At 48.4% G+C, this 19,704-nt stretch overlaps 1 protein-coding gene across 1 annotated transcript in view; it reads right to left on the minus strand.

Annotated features, from left to right (window-relative positions):
* Positions 1-110: 110 nt before the first annotated feature.
* tep1 (telomerase-associated protein 1) overlaps positions 111-19,704 on the minus strand; it is a 36,448-nt gene continuing 16,854 nt past the window's right edge. The window contains exons 20-55 of the mRNA XM_030364417.1: positions 18,970-19,091; positions 18,651-18,764; positions 17,674-17,791; positions 17,253-17,456; positions 16,652-16,839; positions 16,420-16,561; positions 15,987-16,166; positions 15,695-15,787; positions 14,368-14,503; positions 13,830-13,989; positions 12,948-13,075; positions 12,611-12,699; positions 12,074-12,188; positions 11,299-11,521; positions 10,676-10,796; positions 9,853-9,977; positions 9,635-9,734; positions 9,351-9,506; positions 8,809-9,030; positions 8,431-8,487; positions 8,148-8,277; positions 7,676-7,930; positions 6,804-6,961; positions 6,586-6,693; positions 6,093-6,197; positions 5,595-5,724; positions 4,871-4,941; positions 4,631-4,757; positions 4,305-4,438; positions 4,034-4,155; positions 3,734-3,862; positions 3,291-3,387; positions 2,545-2,653; positions 2,112-2,194; positions 1,543-1,647; positions 111-873 (exon numbers count right to left, since the gene is read on the minus strand). Of these exons, the coding sequence (XP_030220277.1) occupies positions 754-873; positions 1,543-1,647; positions 2,112-2,194; positions 2,545-2,653; positions 3,291-3,387; positions 3,734-3,862; positions 4,034-4,155; positions 4,305-4,438; positions 4,631-4,757; positions 4,871-4,941; positions 5,595-5,724; positions 6,093-6,197; positions 6,586-6,693; positions 6,804-6,961; positions 7,676-7,930; positions 8,148-8,277; positions 8,431-8,487; positions 8,809-9,030; positions 9,351-9,506; positions 9,635-9,734; positions 9,853-9,977; positions 10,676-10,796; positions 11,299-11,521; positions 12,074-12,188; positions 12,611-12,699; positions 12,948-13,075; positions 13,830-13,989; positions 14,368-14,503; positions 15,695-15,787; positions 15,987-16,166; positions 16,420-16,561; positions 16,652-16,839; positions 17,253-17,456; positions 17,674-17,791; positions 18,651-18,764; positions 18,970-19,091 (4,776 nt within the window). The 3' untranslated portion in view covers positions 111-753. The remainder of the gene's footprint in view (positions 874-1,542; positions 1,648-2,111; positions 2,195-2,544; positions 2,654-3,290; positions 3,388-3,733; positions 3,863-4,033; positions 4,156-4,304; positions 4,439-4,630; positions 4,758-4,870; positions 4,942-5,594; positions 5,725-6,092; positions 6,198-6,585; positions 6,694-6,803; positions 6,962-7,675; positions 7,931-8,147; positions 8,278-8,430; positions 8,488-8,808; positions 9,031-9,350; positions 9,507-9,634; positions 9,735-9,852; positions 9,978-10,675; positions 10,797-11,298; positions 11,522-12,073; positions 12,189-12,610; positions 12,700-12,947; positions 13,076-13,829; positions 13,990-14,367; positions 14,504-15,694; positions 15,788-15,986; positions 16,167-16,419; positions 16,562-16,651; positions 16,840-17,252; positions 17,457-17,673; positions 17,792-18,650; positions 18,765-18,969; positions 19,092-19,704) is intronic.

Consider the following 19,704-nt stretch of genomic DNA (forward strand, 5'->3'; position numbering starts at 1 on the left):
TAGATATTAGGCTACCGTCATCTATTTGCTGGCAGTGGGTAAATTGTCAATAAAACCATTTGTATTTTGAAATTAGCTGCCTGGAAAAAAACCCCGCAACATTCAAATCATTAGTGTGCCCATTGGTTGGATTTATTTTATTCAGAGGAAGATTTATGGTGCCATTTAAGAGCATGGCGGAAGCAATCCAGTAGCATTTACACAGATAACAAGGTCATAAGATCATTAAAGGATAACAGATGTTTACATAGCAGATCGCATGTGTCAGATTCAATAAGTCATATTTACCCTACCATAAAGGGTTACATGATCATTAAATTTGAACAAAAACGATAAATGATGGCAAAGAGACATAAGATTTGAATAATTGATACATAACCAAAATACAACACAAGTCGTTTTTACAGCATTTATTAATTTTCAAATTAAATATACACCACTTTTTTAGTCATAGTTCTGATCTCTTGAAGATGCAATTAAACAAAATCAAAGCAAAGTATTTGTAGACATTCAAAACCCCTTTAAGGCTACCTGGTTACATTAATTAATTCCCTTACGTTATAGAAAGTAAATCCTATATATTAATGAAAACATTTTAAAGTTTTCAAGGCACACCATGTTAGTAAAAGTGCTTAAAGTTGGCGCCATAACATTATAGCTCGCCAGGAAATTGATTGAGCCGCATTGCATATTCATTTAAACGTGATTAATAAAGTGAAGCATTATAAGGCAGGGTTAGTGTTTGCGTTTGTGTCACTGGTTCCAGCGTAGGAAGTAGAGTTTGCCCATCTCATCTCCACACACCAGCTCCCCAGGACACCGTGGGCTCACCTCCAGAACCTGAACCGGGCTTCCACACACAAACATACCGACCTAGAGAGAGAGGGGGGTGTAGAGAGAGAGAGAGGGGGGTGTAGAGAGAGAGAGAGAGAGAGAGAGAGAGAGGGGTAGAGAGAGAGGGGGGTAGAGAGAGGGAGAGAGAGAGAGAGGGAGAGGGAGAGAGAGGTAGAGGGAGAGAGAGGTAGAGGGAGAGAGAGAGAGAAGGAGAGAGAGGTAGAGGGGGAGAGAGAGAGAGAGAGAGAGAGATAGAGGTAGAGGTAGAGGTAGAGGTAGAGAGAGAGAGAGAGAGAGAGAGAGAGAGAGGGAGAGGGAGAGGGAGAGGGAGAGGGAGAGAGAGAGAGAGAGAGAGAGAGAGGGAGAGGGAGAGGGAGAGGGAGAGAGAGAGAGGTAGAGGTAGAGGGAGAGAGAGAGAGAGGGAGAGAGAGAGAGAGAGGTAGAGGGAGAGGGAGAGAGAGAGAGGGAGAGAGAGAGAGGGAGAGGGAGAGAGAGGTAGAGGGAGAGGGAGAGGGAGAGGGAGAGGGAGAGGGAGAGGGAGAGAGAGAAATGTCATTGACAGACAAAAAGGTGATATAACAGAGATAGTAAACTGAAAGAGAACGAAATAGCAAGGAAAATCAACCCAAACATTTCCTATGCATAAAATCAATCCCATTCTCGTACCAAGTCCTTCCTAATCCAGATTTTGTGTCGGAACGTGCGTACCTGCTTCTTGGTGATCTTGTCCCACAGTTTGACGGTCTGGTCGTGCGAGGCAGAGATGATGGCGGTGCTGGTGATTTTTATCAGACTGATCCTGTCGCGGTGGGCCTGGGGAGAGAAAACACCGTCGTTATCATCATCGTCATCATCATCATCATCATCAGAAGCTAGAACACTGGCCAAAAGCCGCTGCCACTAAATGATTCGGATTTCATATTGATTCTTTATTTCCTTATAGTGCCAGAGGTTTTGTTTTGGGACATTTTCTCTGAATTTGAAACCTCATGTAGTTCACACTCATCTGGCAGCTAGAGATTTGAACCACCAGATGAACGTCAACTATGCAATGGCAGTCAGCCGTTTCAGAGGCAGAATTCATATATTTATGTGCGGCAAGGTGGTAGTAGACATTGACACACACACACACACACACACACACACACACACACACACACACACACACACACACACACACACACACACACACACACACACACACACACACACACACACACACACACACACACACACACACACAGAGCCTTTGGTGCCGGTGTTAGCAGGTGTCTTACCGGTCTCCTGGGGCTCCAGGGCGACAGCACGAGGGAGTCCTTGAACCACATGTTTCCATCCACGTCTCCGCACACGATCAGCCCTGGAAACAACAAAGCGCTTCAGCATCTCCCTTGCTTGGGAAATACGCAGCTCACAGGCATAGTGGAAACCTATCGTTTTCTACAAACATACTCACTGAAACTAAATAATTACAATAATAAATATAAAAATAGTCAAATGAAGACGTCCTTTAAAAAAGTATTCAAATCAAACTTAATAAAACGCAGACATTTCTGGTAAATAACCGCCACTGCAATTGCTATTTTCTACACATCACAAGCCCCATTTTGAGCCGTTCAGAATCAACGGCGATTACCACATAAACAAGCATAACACAAGAAGCTTTCCCTGTGGTGCCATTAGTCAGGGTTCGTTATCGTTTGGAAGTACCATCCTCCACGGCCACGGCGGTGATGGAGTTGATCCCCTCCTCCCCCTTGGTCGGCAGCCTCAGATTGGTGCAGGACAACTCCCCGTACTCCGTGAGGCCAACCACAAACTGTTGGGAGGAGATGGTGGCCGAAACCAGGAAGTCGCATTAATGAATTATCACCCAAAAAAGAAGAAAACACACAAAAAAGTACGATAGATCTTCGAGATGGATGGAATCTATATCATATGTATATACATATTAATATAACACAGGTCTTCTCAATGCCGGGGAACGCTCCGTTCACTTGCATGGGCCCTTCACAACTTCCGGCGGTGAATTATATTTGACAATTGACCGTTGCCAAGGATAATTGACCGCTGTCAAGGAAAGTGGATTTTTTGCCATCTTTCGTATCACTCCTCAAGTAGTCTGGTAACTTTTCAACCCCAGCGTCTTCGGTTGCTAAGCGACGTCAACGTCTTTGGGAGACTTTCTCTGCCTGATCAACACTAATAGTTCCAACCTTGTGCTTGGAACTAGTTTTTTTTTCGTTTTGGCAAGTAGCCGTATAATAAGCGTGATAATGTATAAAACGTCACCGGTCATTAACGAAAATAAGCCCCTTCATGGCGAAGCAATGACCGGCGTTCTATACAACATCCCTTACATATATATATATATCTATATGACAATTAAGAGCACGCTAAGTTGAAGCGAATAAGCAGACAACTGGATGACAGAGTTCGCTGGTGTGACTACTCACCAGAAACGACAGCTCCAGCTCGTCTTCCCTTCTGCCCACCAACCACATGCTTTTGGAATCGTTGGTGAACATCCCGAAGACGTGCCCTGTGCTCGAGCTGACATGTGGACACAGGCAACACGCTGAATCTTTCTAGCAGGTTATTCATTGTTAAATACGTTCTAGGTCCAATAGGAATACATGTATTGTAACAGTGGTGTAAACGATATAATAGCATAAGACTATTGCCATTCTGACATCTACTTATTACACTGTTTATTGAAGTAACTAGAGGTTATCATAAAGTTGGGATTCAAATGTAGACATCACATTTAACCTCCACTCAGCATAAATTCAAACAGACCGTTTAGCAAATCCTTGGCATTTACTTTTACTCACTAGATTACAGCACAGTCCCAAAGTACAGCAAGAATGTTTACTTTCCAAAATGGACATTGTGTTACCATGTGTCCTGTCGGCTCTCCACCATGACATCAGTGATTGTTCCGGCCTCGGACACACCAATCAGAGTAGAGCAGTAGTGGAGGTGTGCCAGCGGATGCTTCACTGGGAACGTGGACACCTTCACCAGGCTGGAGACAAAGAACATGTTCTAGGATGAACCGATCCAGTAAGCATTCCCTCTCTGACAGGGAACAAGCCCCCGATGTCTCAAAGTCTCCATGGGAAGGCTACGCTTTCTACAGCAGAGGAGGCCTGCTGCTGCCGGCTTCTGATCGGTGGAGTGTGAGTGAGTGGCTCACCTGGCCTCAAGGCTGCCAGGGCTCCACACCAGCTTCAGCAGCTGGACCGAAGACCTCTTGCAGGACACAGCGAACCGAGCGTCAGGCATCGAGCACATGGCCAAGATGGGCCTGTCCGACACCTGCCAGGGTACACGGGCATGGACAACAAACAATCAGAGACATTTAGGGCGTTCAAGACATTCATTTTTTTGTTGGCATTTAAAAAAAATAAAAAAACATCTACAAATACACTAAATGGAGCAGTACGAGACTCAGAGGGACAGGATACCTGCTTGCGGCCGACCACGGCACCTTGCTGCCATATCTCCACCAGGCCAGACTCGTAGGCTGCCAGCAGTGCATCTCCAGTCTGAGAGTAGCAGATGGCTGTAACCATCAGCACCTTGGGGGCTGGGGCGCTGTCTAGTGGGAGAGAACATCCAGAGAGGGGGTGGGGTCACGTCAAAGAGTCTCACGTATGCTTCGACCTGTCTGTCTGTCTGTCTGTGGACAAAAACACAGCTTCTCCTCAGGCTGTCTGATTTTATATTGGGAGCCAAACCCCGCCCCCCAGATGTTGAATGGATGGCGGTCACTGGATTCAGATTGTGTCACCTTTCTCCCACGCCCAGGACCTCAATGACAGGTCCGCAGACACGGTGAAGAACTCCGTTAATCCATTCTTGGACACCACTCCTCGAACGGCACCGCTGTGACCTTGGAAAGTGCAGAAGTGCTCCACCTAGTTCAAAGTAAAGCAGCATTCTGTTCATTTTCGACCACCAGGGGGAGCAGTGAATGTGTGTGTATTTAATTTGGCTCATCATTGGCTCATCATTCCATGACAGCCTGTACCTGGAAGGGCTTCCAGAGTTGCACTGAGCCATCTTCAGACGCCGTGGCGACCACCATATCCTCTGGCTTGTCTGTAGAAATGGTTGGAAAACCCCAGAAATGTTAAAGTGTACGCATCTCGAGAGCAAAACCAAAAGCTTATATAAGTAAGAACTTTATTTCATCCCATGCATGAAAAATCCACTTGTTACAGCAGCCCATGGAATATAAAAATATGCAATAATAAAATAAAGGGTATAAAGTGTCCAGCAATACATACATACCGGTACATAAAATAAAATAATCACACAGTGATTACAATGTCATGCCATAAGGGCATACATGCACACGCCTAGGGGTTACACAATAAATGAAGCTAAGAGGTCCTTCACTACAGAATAAATACTTAATTACACATGTACAGTGGAAAGTGCACATAATTAAATTGAAGTATTGCAGCATTTGGGTGAAGTGATTTTTGTACAGAATATTTCATAACAGTTGTGTTATAGAGGCTTATGGCAGATGGAATAAAATACCTTAAGGATTGGTCAGAACACATGATGGTTCTACCTTAACTTCACCAAGATACAACCTTGTGCTTGGAACTGTGGTTTCTTTACTATTGAATCCCTCTTGGTGTCATGCAGTGACCTTCCTGTGTCAGTCTGCCTCATCATCACCAATACAAAAAGGGAATTCAGGCGCCTTCTGTTCCGAGCGCGTTCCCCAGCAGGAGGGTCACCTTCACTGGGGAGGACGGAGCAGTGGTGGATCCGCTGGGCGTGGGCGGGGACGTGGCTGACCTCCGTGGCCGACTCCCACTTCCAGACGTGCAGGGCCCCCGCCGTGCAGCCGGCCACCAGGTACTCTCCCTGAGAAGCCCCCCCCCCCACAGGGCTGTTAGGGCCTTGGTGAGGCAAACCTCCCAGATAGGATGCCCGATAGGCCGATAGCGTTATAGGGAGAGGCCTGATTCATAAGAGGGCAATATTGGGTTTAATATTTAGGTTAATGGGTAATTTTTTTAAATGTAATTTATGATATAAAACTTATACCCATTTTACATAAATTATACAATATATCTTATTTAATGGAACAACATAATTAAGAAGTTGAGGTCGCAACTCAACTTCCTACTTGTTTTCAGACTTAAAAATGCGATAACGGGCCAAAACCTAGGGTTGGGAACCCCATTCTTCACCCCAGCCCCCTCCGAAGTGTTTACCTCTCAACGACCTACCTGAACACAGATGGAGGTCAGGGGATTCTTCCAGGTGATACTCATGATACGACTGCTGGAATCCAGGTTCCACACATAGATACTGCCGTCGTTTGAGGAACTGACCTGGATGAGATCGCATATAGAATACAGTGGATGAAAACTATTGCTCTGTCAAATGGGAAGTGATACCAAATAGTGTGTGTGTAGCGCATAACACAAAGCAATAGAGATAACATTTATTGTGCCAACTTAACTAACCAAAATGTGGAAGTCCACAACAGCATCGGCGCAAAAAGCCCATCTGTTTTAGTGTCCTAATAAACATTAAAGATAGCGTGCGTTTTTAAGAAAGCACACAGATGCTGAACCTTGATTTAACTTAAAAAAGTGGTGCACCAAAATTGCACCTTCCCCCCCAGCTTCCAAAAACCACCCCTTTTAGATTAAGCACAGAGGCAACGCGCAAAACAAAACTCCTTTCACAAGTGCTATTTTTCCACGGAGGACCTACAGCGCGGCCTGCAGCCCAGGCGCAGCCCGTGATCCAGTCTTTGTGCGCGTGCAGCAGGGACTTTGAGAGCGCCGGGGGACTGGAGGCGGTGTCCCACAGCAGCAGGGCCTGAAACAAACGACCCACGATAAGGGAGGGGATCATAGTGTTATGAGGAAGGCATGGCTGGGCTTGAGGGTTCAAATCCCAGACTCTAAAGCTGGGAGAGGCCGACCGACCTGATCTTTTCCTCCAGAGAGCAGCTGAGTACCGTCGGGGCTGAAGGCCAGACAGGTCACCCCTCGACTGTGGCCCCGGAGAACCGAGACCGCCGTGGGACACACCCAGGGGTCGAGGGTCAGATCTGGTACTGACCACAGGGCGATGGTGAAGTCGTCTTCATGGAAGGAAAGAAGAAGCCGATTATTAGGCTTGTTTCAATTAGGCTTATTATAATGTCTGACTATTGTGTGTAACTATAGACTGGGCCACAAGGGCGCTTAGACGGTGCCATGCTGTAATTCCGACGCCTCAATGGTCCGAAATATCTCTCTCTCTCTCTCTCTCTCTCTCTCTCTCTCTCTCTCTCTCTCTCTCTCTCTCTCTCTCTCTCTCTCTCTCTCTCTCTCTCTCTCTCTCTCTCTCTCTCTCTCTCTCTCTCTCTCTCTCTCTCTCTCTCTCTCTCTCTCTCTCTCTCTCTCTCTCCTCCCTTCTAGGCCTACATATCACGTTCACGTTGAATATTGGACAGCAAAGTGACAAAAGAGAGAGAGCGCCAGCGAGGTCTAAAACTCTTCATAGGCCTATTCGGCATATTGAACCGTCAGCCTAATGCGCCTCCTTTTTGAAAAGTCGGACAAACGGCCCTTCGGACCAATGGGTTCCGTCTTCGTAACATTGAACCGTCGGCATAGCGGCATGACGATCTAATGGGAAATATTTCGGACCATTGAGACGACGGAACAATGAGGCGTCGGAATTACAGGCAGGCCCCCGCTTAGTCTGGCCGTAGCCAGGCTAGTGTTACTATACAATCAGTTTAGTCTTTGGGAAAGCGGTGATCGTGTAATCAGTGTCCGATAAGAAGAGGTTCGTTATTAGAGAGAGTCACCAGAGGCAGAGGCCAGATGCGTTGAGTTCTGAGCCAGAGCCAAGATGTCTCCCGTCTGCACTCCAAAGTCTCCCAGCGTCACCAGCTTCCCCTCCTCGCTCCGCCTCCAGAGCCTCAGGTGGCGGTCCGCCCCCGCCGACACCAGGAGCTCCGCCCCCGCCGGCTCCGTGTCCGCGTCAGACGGGGGGGGGGCAGACAGCCACAGCAGGCACAGCACGGACACCCGCAGGTCCTCGCTGGCCCACTGACTCGTTTCTGAGGCAACGAGAACACAATGGTGGCTGTGAGTCAAATGAACTGTTTAATGCACGGGGGATTTAAACACACCAGGATGACGTTGTTAGCCCCTGGAGGGGGGGGGGGGGGTCCTTCATAAACTGAGATGATGCACAGACTATTCGCGCGTCGATGTATGTACGCACACGCACACGCACACGCACACGCACACACACACACACACACACACACCAACCTGAGTCCAGGCTGAAGAGCCTCAGGCCGTTGCCGTGGTAACCCACCGCGGCACAGCCCCCGCTGACCGCCACGCAGAGGGCGGGGGGCTCCGAGGACCGGGGCCTCTTCCGGGGGGACGCCTGCTCACACTGAACATTACAAACAAGGTTTTTACTTATATATCTCACACACACACACACACACACACACACCTTCACTGAGCCTCTTGATTTTAGCATAAATATTGGATGACGATATTTAGAACACACAATTTTTCCGTTGTGCTTGGTGCATCACCTTACCCTTCCCTGTCGTAACGTCGCCAACGAACAGCCCAGCCCCCCTGACCAGAGGTGCAGCTGTTGAGAGGGAGACACGAAGGGGAGACAACACAGATGTTTACATAGTAGACACATCTGCCGTCCCAAGTCAGGTGTCATCAGCAACACTTTGAACGGTCAGAGAGTAAACGGAACATGAGCTGAGGAACACTTTTACTTTACACGTTTTGTGAGCGAGTGAGTCTGCGCTGTGCGTGCATGTTTTGAGAGTGAGTGAGTCAGGCTTATGCGTGCGTGCACGTTTTGTGAGCGAGTGAGTCAGGCTTATGAGGCAGTGCTGTGCGTGCACGTTTCGTGAGTGAGTGAGTGAGGCAGTGCTGTGCGTGCGTGCGGACCGACCGTGTGATCGGCCCCGGCACTCAGCAGCTTGTTCCCCTGGTCCAGGAAGGTGAGGGCGGACGTGGACCCCCGATGGGCCTGGTAGCTCCCCACACACGTCCCCTCCGGCACCGCCCAAACCTTCACCTCCCCCGAGAGGGAGCCCGACACCAGCGTGGTGGAGGAGGAGGAGGAGGAGGAGAAGGAGAGGCTACGGACAGAGCCCTCGTGGCCGGTGATGGACTGGAGGGAGAGAGGGAGAGAGTGAGAGAGAGAGAGAGAGAGAGAGAGAGTGAGAGACCCCCCTGAATGATAGATTGTACACGGTTATGTGTAATGTCTAGCTATGTCTCGTTTTCACATTTCTTTAGTTTAAAAGTTTGTATACATTCGCAGAGTTAAATTCAGGAGCTAGCTGCAGACCTGGCCCTTGCTTTAAAGAGGATCCATCGTATCTTCGTATACATGCGTTCGCATGCATCTTACTCTGCAGGACTCAAACTGGGAGAATCTAACCAGTACGTAAGAGGAGAGCAGACCAATGCGCTCTGGTCTCACCCTACCCTTATGAGTTTGTTCTGCAGCCAGTTCCACAGCACCACTTTTCCGTCCCAGCAACCAAAAGCCAGCAGGTCACCCTCGGGGTTAAAGGTCACACAGTTGATGGGACTGTTGCCATAGCGAGATGCCACCTGGTGACCCTTCGTGGCGGACCACACCTGAGGAGAATTATTTATTATTATAACAATTTCAATAGAACACTGTGAATCATTGATGTATCTAATTACAGTGTAATATTCTAGGATTATACAATTTTTGTTCGAAGGCTGAGTAAAGTAACACCAACCTTCAGTTGAAAGTCTAAGGAGACCGTGGCGAGGTGCTTCCTGTCTGGCGACACCTCACTTCCTGTGATCCTGTTGGAGTGTCCTTCTATCAGGGCCGTCCTGTCAAAAGAATACGGTGGGTTTGTTGGAAATATATTCAAACTTTGAAAAGCACACAGTGTTTAGGCTACGTCTACTACTAACAACCCTCCCCCCCCCCCCCCCCCCCACGCCTCACCTGCAGCCGTTCTCCGTGTCCCACACCTCGATCTGCCCGCTGAAGGAGGTCGTCGCCAGGGTCACGTCTGTCAGGAAGACACAGCTGGAGATGCCATCACAGCTGCTCTCCAGCGACTTCACAACCTGTTGAGAGCACCGAGCGTCTGAATGTGTTGCATGTATTACAGAATTATTAAAATTAAGAATGTTTCACTTATGTTGTGTTTAACCTCAAATCAACCAATCAGACAGAGCCCTCAATCAATCAATCAGACAGAGCCCGCAATAAACCAATCAGAGAGCCCTCAGTCAACCAATCAGAGAGAGCCCTCAATCAGCCAAACAGAGAGAGCCCTCAATCAACCAATCAGACAGAGCCCTCCATCAACCAATCAGACAGAGCCCTCAATCAACCAATCAGACAGAGCCCTCCATGAACCAATCAGACAGAGCCATCGATCAACCAATCAGACAGAGCCCTCAATCAATCAATCAGAGAGAGCCCTCAATCAACCAATCAGACAGAGCCCTCAATCAACCAATCAGACAGAGCCCTCCATTAACCAATCAGACAGAGCCCTCAATCAGCCAAACAGAGAGAGCCCTCAATCAACCAATCAGACAGAGCCCTCCATCAACCAATCAGACAGAGCCCTCAATCAACCAATCAGACAGAGCCCTCCATGAACCAATCAGACAGAGCCATCGATCAACCAATCAGACAGAGCCCTCAATCAATCAATCAGAGAGAGCCCTCAATCAACCAATCAGACAGAGCCCTCCATCAACCAATCAGACAGAGCCCTCAATCAACCAATCAGACAGGGCTGTGGGGGGCTCACCTGTCCGGTCTGCGTGTGGATGAGGTGCAGCGTGCCCTGCCCCGTGCCCACCGCCACCAGCTCAGCGCGGGGATTCAACGCCACGCAGGTGGGCTCCGACGAGAAGGTGGACACCAGCTCGCTGGACCCAGCGTGGGAACACACATTAATACAGCCTCAGAGCTTCAGATATCACAGACTCGTACGCCAAATAAAACGATTCTATAAGCAATCGTACACAGATTATAGTCTTAACCGTGTACAATATAATATACACAATACTGTACATACAATACAATACACGATATACACAACGATTCACAATACATTATATGATATATGATAGTAATATAAACATTGTTCCTTTTTCTCTGGCCGGATCCGATAAAAAGCAAAAGTTGAACTTTGTGATTGCCAACCAAGAGCAATCCAATTTTTTTTTAATATATATTAAAGGTCCCATGACCTGCCACCAGGTGTGAGTGTGATTAGCCTTACAAGCCGTTTGGAAACCTGCCCCTTATGACATCACAAGTGGGCGTGTCATGGGACCTTTAAAGAAATATATCTTTAATACTGAAACGACGGCTCTTGCTGGAAGCCCAGTAGCCCCCCACCGCCCCCCTCCAGGTGTCGGTGCTCACCAGTTGTCCGGCCTGGCCTCGTTCTCCCCGTCGTGGTTCAGGAGCCGCACCACGCCCCGGGGGCCCCCTTTCCCCACCAGCCCCCGGGCCCAGGCGTGGGCCCCGGAGGAAGGGGGCTCGTTAAGGGCCTGCTGGAGGAACAGCGGGGGCCAGGAGGAGAGCAGGACGGCGTGGCGGCGGAGGAAGTCAGCGCAGCGCTCAGCACTGAGGCCAATGCTGCCCCCTGGTGGAGGGAACAGGGAGGGCAGGGCCATTCAGCGGATTTGTCACGATTTTAGCGTCAAACATTCACTAAATTAACATAATCGAGTTTAATCTTTCTTTATTAAATTAACAGCTGGATACATATCTGTACATTATTTTCGTTTTAAACTTTTTCTATTTGACCATTTTGTGCAATTTTTTTTATGACCTTTTTTTAAGTTCTCAGTTACAAAGTGTTTTTCAGGAGAGGCATGCTGAATAAATACATCATGTTTTCAAACTCAAAAATAATAGTTTGAATAATCGTGATTTCAATATTGACCAAAATAAATCTTGATTATTTTCTATAATCAATCAGCCCTAGGAGGAGGGGAAGCATGTAAGATCGGGCTGGGTTATGACACACACACACACACACACACACACACACACACACACACACACACACACACACACACACACACACACACACACACACACACACACACACACACACACACACACACACACACACACACACACACACACACACAGAAAAACTGTGCGTGTTCATGCGGGTCAGATGACTCACCGTAAGAGCCGTAGATCGCCAGCAGGTGGTGCACGAGACCGTGGCGCACGTTAGCATACAGGAAGTAGTAGTTGGAGAGGAGCGAGCCCAGCGCCTCGCATTGGTCACCTTTCATCTAACCCCGAGCCAATCAGAAAGTAGGTTGGAAAAGAAAGAAAGAAAAAAGTTGTTAAATGGAAAATAAACTTCACCTAGGCTATCAAACTGTGCATAGGAATAGTGTGAGGACTGAGCTACAGGGTTTATAACCTTGTAAATGGACTCGTTTATATCGTGCTTTTCTAAGCATTGGCCACCCAAAGCGCGTTCCAACATCGCCTCACATGCACCATTCACGCACACATCCCCACCCCGACGGCGGAGTCAGCCCCGCAGGGCGACAGCCGGCTCGTCGGGAGCAGTCAGGGTGAGGCTTCTCGCTCAGGGACACCTCGACACTCGGCTAGGAGGAGCCGGGGATCGAACCAGCAACCTTCAGGTCACCAGCCGCCCCCCCGTCCGTCCCCAGGGGTCAGGGGTCGCGGGGGAACCACTCACCAGGTGTTCCGGCAGCTGCTTGATGTGGTCGGCCTCACAGTGGAGGAAGGTCTCCGTCCCCAGGGGGTCCGCAGCCGCCCACAGGTGGGCTACCGGGGGGACAGGTAAGGACACCTCGCGGTTAGAGGGGGGAGAGTGTGTGTGTGTGTGTGTGTGTGTGTGTGTGTGTGTGTGTGTGTGCGCGCGCGCGCGCGCGTGTTGTGTGGGGTGTTGGGTGTGTGTGTTGTTTTTATCGTGTGTGTGTGTGTTGTGTTGGGTGTATGTGTTGTATTGGGTGTGTGTGCAGGTGTGTGTCTGTCTGTCTGTCTGTCTGTCTGTCTGTCTGTCTGTCTTCTACCTGACAGTATCTGATGGCAGCAGATTCGGTCGGTGCTATCAGGAAGGAGCAGCTCTTCGAAGGCCTGCCTCACGTCTGGGTTGGTGAGAGCCAATAGGTCGTCTCTGCTGTGAGCTTGACCAATCAGGCTGCAAAGAAGAAGGATTAGAAAAATTAATCTAATGGATATTCTCAATGTTGAGTTTGGAATGAAGAAGCTTCATATTTTACAAACCTATCAAAGATATTATTTTTAATACGCATGTAGAACAGCAAACATCCCATAATAAAACTGAAAGCAAAAAATAGAAACAAAAAAATAGATATAGATAGATATACACGGTATATATTTGTATTCACCCACTCTGCATTTTCTTCCTCTTCAATGTTTTCCAAGAGATTAGACGTTAAAAACCGTCTACTCCAGGGGTCTCAAACTCGCGGCCCGGGGGCCAATTGAGGCCCGCGGGAGGATATTTTGTGGCCCTCTACTTGACATCAAAGTTTAGTGTTAGTGCGGCCCGCGCATTGTTGTCGAACGCACATTTCTGCTGAGTCGCTTGCCTGTCTGTCCGTCTGTTTTTTTTTTTTATCACTTGTGGAAGGGTGACCAGATGTCCCGGTATTGCCGGGACAGTCCCAATTCTGAGTCCCGACAAAAGCCAAAGGACGCTAAAATGTCCCGGTTTCCACCAACCGCTATGAAATACCCCCTGTTGTCAGCGATTACATAGCCAACGTGATCTCATTATAGCCTGATCATTAACTTAGATTGGGTCAGTTGTGCTACTTTATTCTGTGGAATACTCGATCCGGCCTCGCCTGACCCAGACTTTACCTCCAGCGGCCCCCAGGTAGGTTGAGGTTGAGACCCCCGGTCTACTCCATCTTGTTACTGTGTACCTTTGTAGACTCCGCACAATCTGGGTGAAGGTCGCCATGGGAACGCGTCCGGTGGGGGTCCGGGCGAGACGCAGCGCGGTCGGCCAGGGGACCAGGCCGCTGCCGGGGGTCCGCTCAGAGACAGAGTTCAGCAGGCCGTACAGGTCGCCCTCCCGCAAGCCTGGCACACACACACACACACACACACACACACACACACACACACACACACACACACACACACACACACACACACACACACACACACACACACACACACACACAAAGTCAAAGTCGGACAAACGGAGGAATCCAAATGAGGTCCGTCTCTGAACCACGGTTCAATAAGGAGAGAAGAAAGAAAGTGAGGTCAAATAAAATAAGTATTATCAACAATAAATTAATTCAAATGCTTCTGAATCGTGCAAAGGTAAGGCAAAAGAAACGGTATGCATACGTATGCATAGATAACGTTTATCTGAGATTGAAATGTGCAGAGTTCTTGGGGGCAACCGAGGTAAACACCTTGATGGGGGGGTGGGGGGGTTAGGGGTCTTACCAGTGGTGCTGAGGGCCAGGGCCCCCAGGGCCAGACGCAGGCCCCCCACCGCTCTGTACTGGGAGAGAAGCCGGTCCAGAGCCCGGCCCACCAGCTGGCTCAGGGACTGGGGAAGCTGCTGCAGGCTCTCCTTCAACTGCGGGGGGGGGGGGGATCACCATTGAGAAAAACAGCAGTAATTAAAAATCAATTCATTGTTGTTAATTTCTATACAGCCTTATATCACAGCCCGTTTAAATGACTTATCAAATTTAATTTAATGATCTTTTTTTTTTTTAAGTAAAAAGAAGCCTGTAATATACGGAAGAGGGTTAGGGCCCCACATAAAAAAAATGGTTTCCTCCTACTGCATAAAGCAAAGTGTCTCTCCCACGGAGGTTGGTCCTTACAGGCACCCGTAGTTCTGACTTTAAAGTCAGAATTCTGACTTTAAAGTCAGAATTCTGACTTTTTTCTCAGAATTCTGAGAATAAAGTCAGAACTAATTTTTTTTTTTAGGTGTGGCCCTAATCCTCTTCCGTAGTAATATCAAGATCCCAGTCAACGTAATCTTGTATCCTGACTGTGGTATAGCGGTTGGGGGGGGGGAAACCAACCACTGAAAGGGGCAGAGTTATTCAACCGGTGATTTCAACCGCTGCTAATCTATATGTGTTAATTTGATCTAGACACTTTTACTAAGAACGTTCGGACAGGATGTTTATCGGCCTAGCGGTGGTGGATGTGGCCGAGCTTATATTCGTTGTTGGCCAATTATGCACGACTCCATCAACATTATTGGTTGAAACAAATATGTGGCAAAAATAGATTAGACCTATCTGCCGGATGGGTTAAATCTTTCCAACATCAAAGCTCATCATCGAATATGTGTCTCTTATAATTAAGAGAACCCATACGCACGTCAGGTTACCGGGCACAGCCACACTGCGTTTGTTCCATCGTGTGTGGTGTGTTAGAGTACATCAGTTTTATCAGACCTTTTGTTCCATCGTGTGTGGTGTGTTAGAGTACATCAGTTTTATCAGACCTTTTGTTCCATCGTGTGTGGTGTGTTAGAGTACATCAGGATTATCAGACCTTTTGTTCCATCGTGTGTGGTGTGTTATAGTACATCGGGATTATCAGACCTTTTGTTCCATCGTGTGTGGTGTGTTATAGTACATCGGGATTATCAGACCTTTTGTTCCATCGTGTGTGGTGTGTTAGAGTACATCAGGATTATCAGACCTTTTGTTCCATCGTGTGTGGTGTGTTAGAGTACATCAGTTTTATCAGACCTTTTGTTCCATTGTGTGTGGTGTGTTAGAGTACATCGGGATTATCAGACCTTTTCAAAGGACGCAAAGTTCCTCAGGTCTTCACAGGCCAGGTGGAGGTAGAGAGGACTGGCTGCTCCATTCTTCATCATTAGTGTCTGGAGCTGCACACACACACACACACAATTTACTTTGTTAATTTATAATGTTACTTTAACTTCATTAAGCAGATATGTGTTGATTGATATTCAACACACACACACACACACACACACACACACACACACACACACACACACACACACACACACACACACACACACACACACACACACACTGTGTGATACAATAACTATTTTGTACCTGATTGTTGAAAGCGGCGTCACTGAGTTTCTTCCCTAACATGTCCAGCCCCTTCTGGACGATCTCCTTCCGGTCCGTCATGGAGAGCTGTCCCAGAGGAAACAAGATGGCGCCCTTCTTCTTGGTGAGGGCTTGCAGTAGAGCTGAGCCGTTGGTGACGCTCACAACCAAGCACATGCCCTGAAAAACAACCAATCACCAATCAGCTATTTCTTATTCCAACTCATCATGATACATTCAAGGAAAATTCAAGGAAAAAATCGACAACATACATCTTCAACATCTTGCCATTTTTTGGAAATTGTCACTTTTGTATAAAACATTATAAACATGTGATAGCACCATGAAAGACGACTAATACAGAAAGATCAGGTTAGCTGGTCTAGTTGGCCTGAGCTTAGGAACATCCTTGATTCATGTATGTATGACTCACCTTGGGAACCTCCTGTGGCATCCAATCAGAATTAAGCTGCCCCCTGCCGTCCTGCACAAGCTCCGCCCCATCCACCAGCAGGGCCAGCGATTGGTCCTTCTGCACGTCTGTTAACTTCAACCGGAATTCCTTGATCAGATCCCTGAAATAATATACACAATGTTTAAAAAAGGAACCGTCGCACTGGCCAACAAATCAGGGTTATTGTGAGAGAAACTCCACACAGACTGACATGTAAGACACAGGAAGTGGTGATTGCTCTTCCTTGTCCTCCCTGGCTCTCAGCCATTGGACGAGACAGCGGAGGAGGTTCTCCACGGTGCGGGCTGATTGGCTAGCTCCAGTAGAGTAGGAGAGGACGTCACTGGCGGGTTTGGGCTTGGACGCGTCGCCGGTTCTGAGGGCGAGTGCCAGGGCGGCCTGTGGGAGGAACAGACGGGTTGTGGGTTCGAAACCCAAATAGATTCTGCAGTAAATAAACCAGGGTGGGGGCTTTGAACCGGACATCATCAGGAACAAGGTTAGCACAAAATAGGTGGGCTGAGACCGGCTGCAAAGTAGTAAACTAATATTAATGCTACTTTAACGGCACCGACAATCCAGAAACCCAGTCGGGACTAGATGGACAAAGTGCGTAGTTCAAAACGTGACGCAGCTTTTACTTCTTCGCCCCCCTACAGACTTTGTTATGTACGATCATTCTAAAGCCCCGTGTTATTTCCCCACATGACACGTTACCACGGCAACAGGAGCCTCGGAGGCGGGGCTTATTCCTCAGAGGTCCACGGGGACCACCTGAACCAGAGCAGAACGAGCGTGGGGGACCTGCTGACCATGAAGACGGTCTTGCCCTCGCCCGCCGCGCCGTGCACCAGCAGCACGCCCCCCCTGGCCTGGGCGCCCCGCACCGCCTCCACCGCCTCCGCCAGCAGCTTGGCCCGGCCGTGGAACCGTCCCTGCAGCGCCTCCTGGTGGTCGCCCTGCTCGGTGACGCCCGACAGGGCGGCGACGGCGGACTGCTCCTCGTCGTCGACCGCCTGGACCAATCAGAGAGAACCGTGGGGACAGCGGCGTGGTTATGATTTGTGTCAGAGTGGAGGACTGGATCTCAGGTGACACACACACACACACACACACACACACACACACACACACACACACACACACACACACACACACACACCCCCCTTATGGATCAAAACATCCTGTTCAGTCAGGAAACTATAAGTTCCTGAGCTGTTCCAGCGATCTCACCTCTACGTACTGCTTCAACACAGCGGTCCAGAGGTCTTCCAGCACTGCCTTGCCAAACTCCTCCAGGCCTCTCAGGTAGGGGTTTCCACCCACAACCCCGTCCCACTCACATGGGTAGCTAGTAGAGAGGATTAAGAACTTTTATTCATCTCGAACCGATGCAGAGGTCAAGATATCAGAGTTACAGTTAGTGACAGTCGGAGAAACAATGTGCACATGAACCGTATTATAGTAATGATTGCCATTATATATTCTTGACTTTGTGTCTAAAGTCAACCACACCAGCATACACACACTGTGCATGTCCCTGACATATAGCTGAATTAACATGGCGTTATATTGTTGAAACCGTTGAGGTATGCAACATCGACTCCACTACGGCTGAGAAACTGCAGCAAAGTTGGACCGCTGACGTCGATTTTCCAAATTGCGAAAGCAAATCCAGAACCAATGACGCCAATGGGCCAACTTCTTTGTAATTTTCCTTGGTAACAGAGATGATGTTGTGGACCGCATACTTCTGTCTGTCACAGGCGGATGAGGCGGTACTCAAGGCGGGAACGTTCCCCTTTAGGGGTTGCATCAGCGATGTCGGGTGACGTCACTTCTGTCGGTAGTTGAAGCGGGATCCCAAACAAACAGAGCCAGCTCACCCATCCCTTCCGTGTTTCGTGCATCCAGTAAAAACCATATTGAACGCAACACAAAACGCCACAGCATCCACCCCTTGTCGCTGATTGGTTGGAATACTATTTATTTAGGTTTTGAGCGGTCGGTAGTACCATTTATTTTTGGGTACGATCTCGGAGCACAGGCTGCCTACAGAGACGCGTTTTTGTGACGGCTTGCTTATTGGGCGGGAAGCTAGCGGATCGTGAGGAAAGATCAGACGAATGTGATCGTTTATGTGTCGGCCTAGCATCGCCTTTAGCCTTTAGCAGCACTGAGGCCACGGAGGAGGGGAGAGGAGAACTCACTCCTCTGTCACCTTCACGCCCTTCTTCAGGATGCGGCCCTTCAGCTGGGACATCTTAGCCTGGGCCTGCTTCGACTCGGGGGCAAAGTGGGACCTCCACGCCACCGGGACGGACCTGTGGAAACAAAATAAAAAGAAGGCAAATTATTTTGTACAAATATAAACAAATGACATATTTAACTGGAATGGCGGTCCAAAACGTGGGCTGGTTAATGCAAATTTGTCCCCAGTAACATAATTAATAGTCAGCCATGTTCTATGGTGGATGCATCGGCCAGGGGTCTGAGAACACTGGACAGGGGGACAGAGAGGGAGCCTACTGCAGCACGGCTGGGTCCCTGAAGTAGCAGAAGGCTCTCTGGTTCATGTCGTCGGGGTACAGAGCCTCGAACTGCCGGATCTCCAGCTCAGTGATGGACAGGTCCGACGGGGCGGAGGCCAGCTGCATGGACAGGATGGCATTATTAGTATTAGTAGTATTAATAGTATTATTATTAGTATTAGACAACACTTCATTAATCCCCTGGAGGGGACGTTTGGGTGTTTACAGCAGCAGAAAGACAGGCGACAGTGGAGTTGCCAAGAATTTAAATAAAGTATAAATAAATAATAAAATACAATAGTCAAATGTATAAAATAGAATGCAATAATAAACAATCAATAAATCAACTAATAAATGTACATGAATTGGAAAACTGTTAATTTAAGAGTACGAGTTCAGATATTTGAGGTGTCCGAAGAGAGTGAGCTAGTGAGAGAGTGAGGTAGTGAGAGAATGTGAGGTAGTGAGAGAGTGAGGTAGTGAGAGAGAGTGAGGTAGTGAGAGAGTGAGGTAGTGGAGGTAATGAGTGAGTGTGAGAGAGTGAGAGAGAGTGAGGTAGTGAGAGAGTGAGGTAGTGGAGGTAATGAGTGAGTGTGAGAGAGTGAGAGAGTGAGAGAGTGAGGTAGTGAGAGAGTGTGAGGTAGCGAGAGAGTGAGGTAGTGGAGGTAATGAGTGAGTGTGAGAGAGTGAGAGAGTGAGAGAGTGAGGTAGTGAGAGAGTGTGAGGTAGTGAG

The sequence above is a fragment of the Gadus morhua genome, chromosome 8 (assembly GCF_902167405.1).
Source record: "Gadus morhua chromosome 8, gadMor3.0, whole genome shotgun sequence".
Classification (NCBI taxonomy): domain Eukaryota; kingdom Metazoa; phylum Chordata; class Actinopteri; order Gadiformes; family Gadidae; genus Gadus; species Gadus morhua.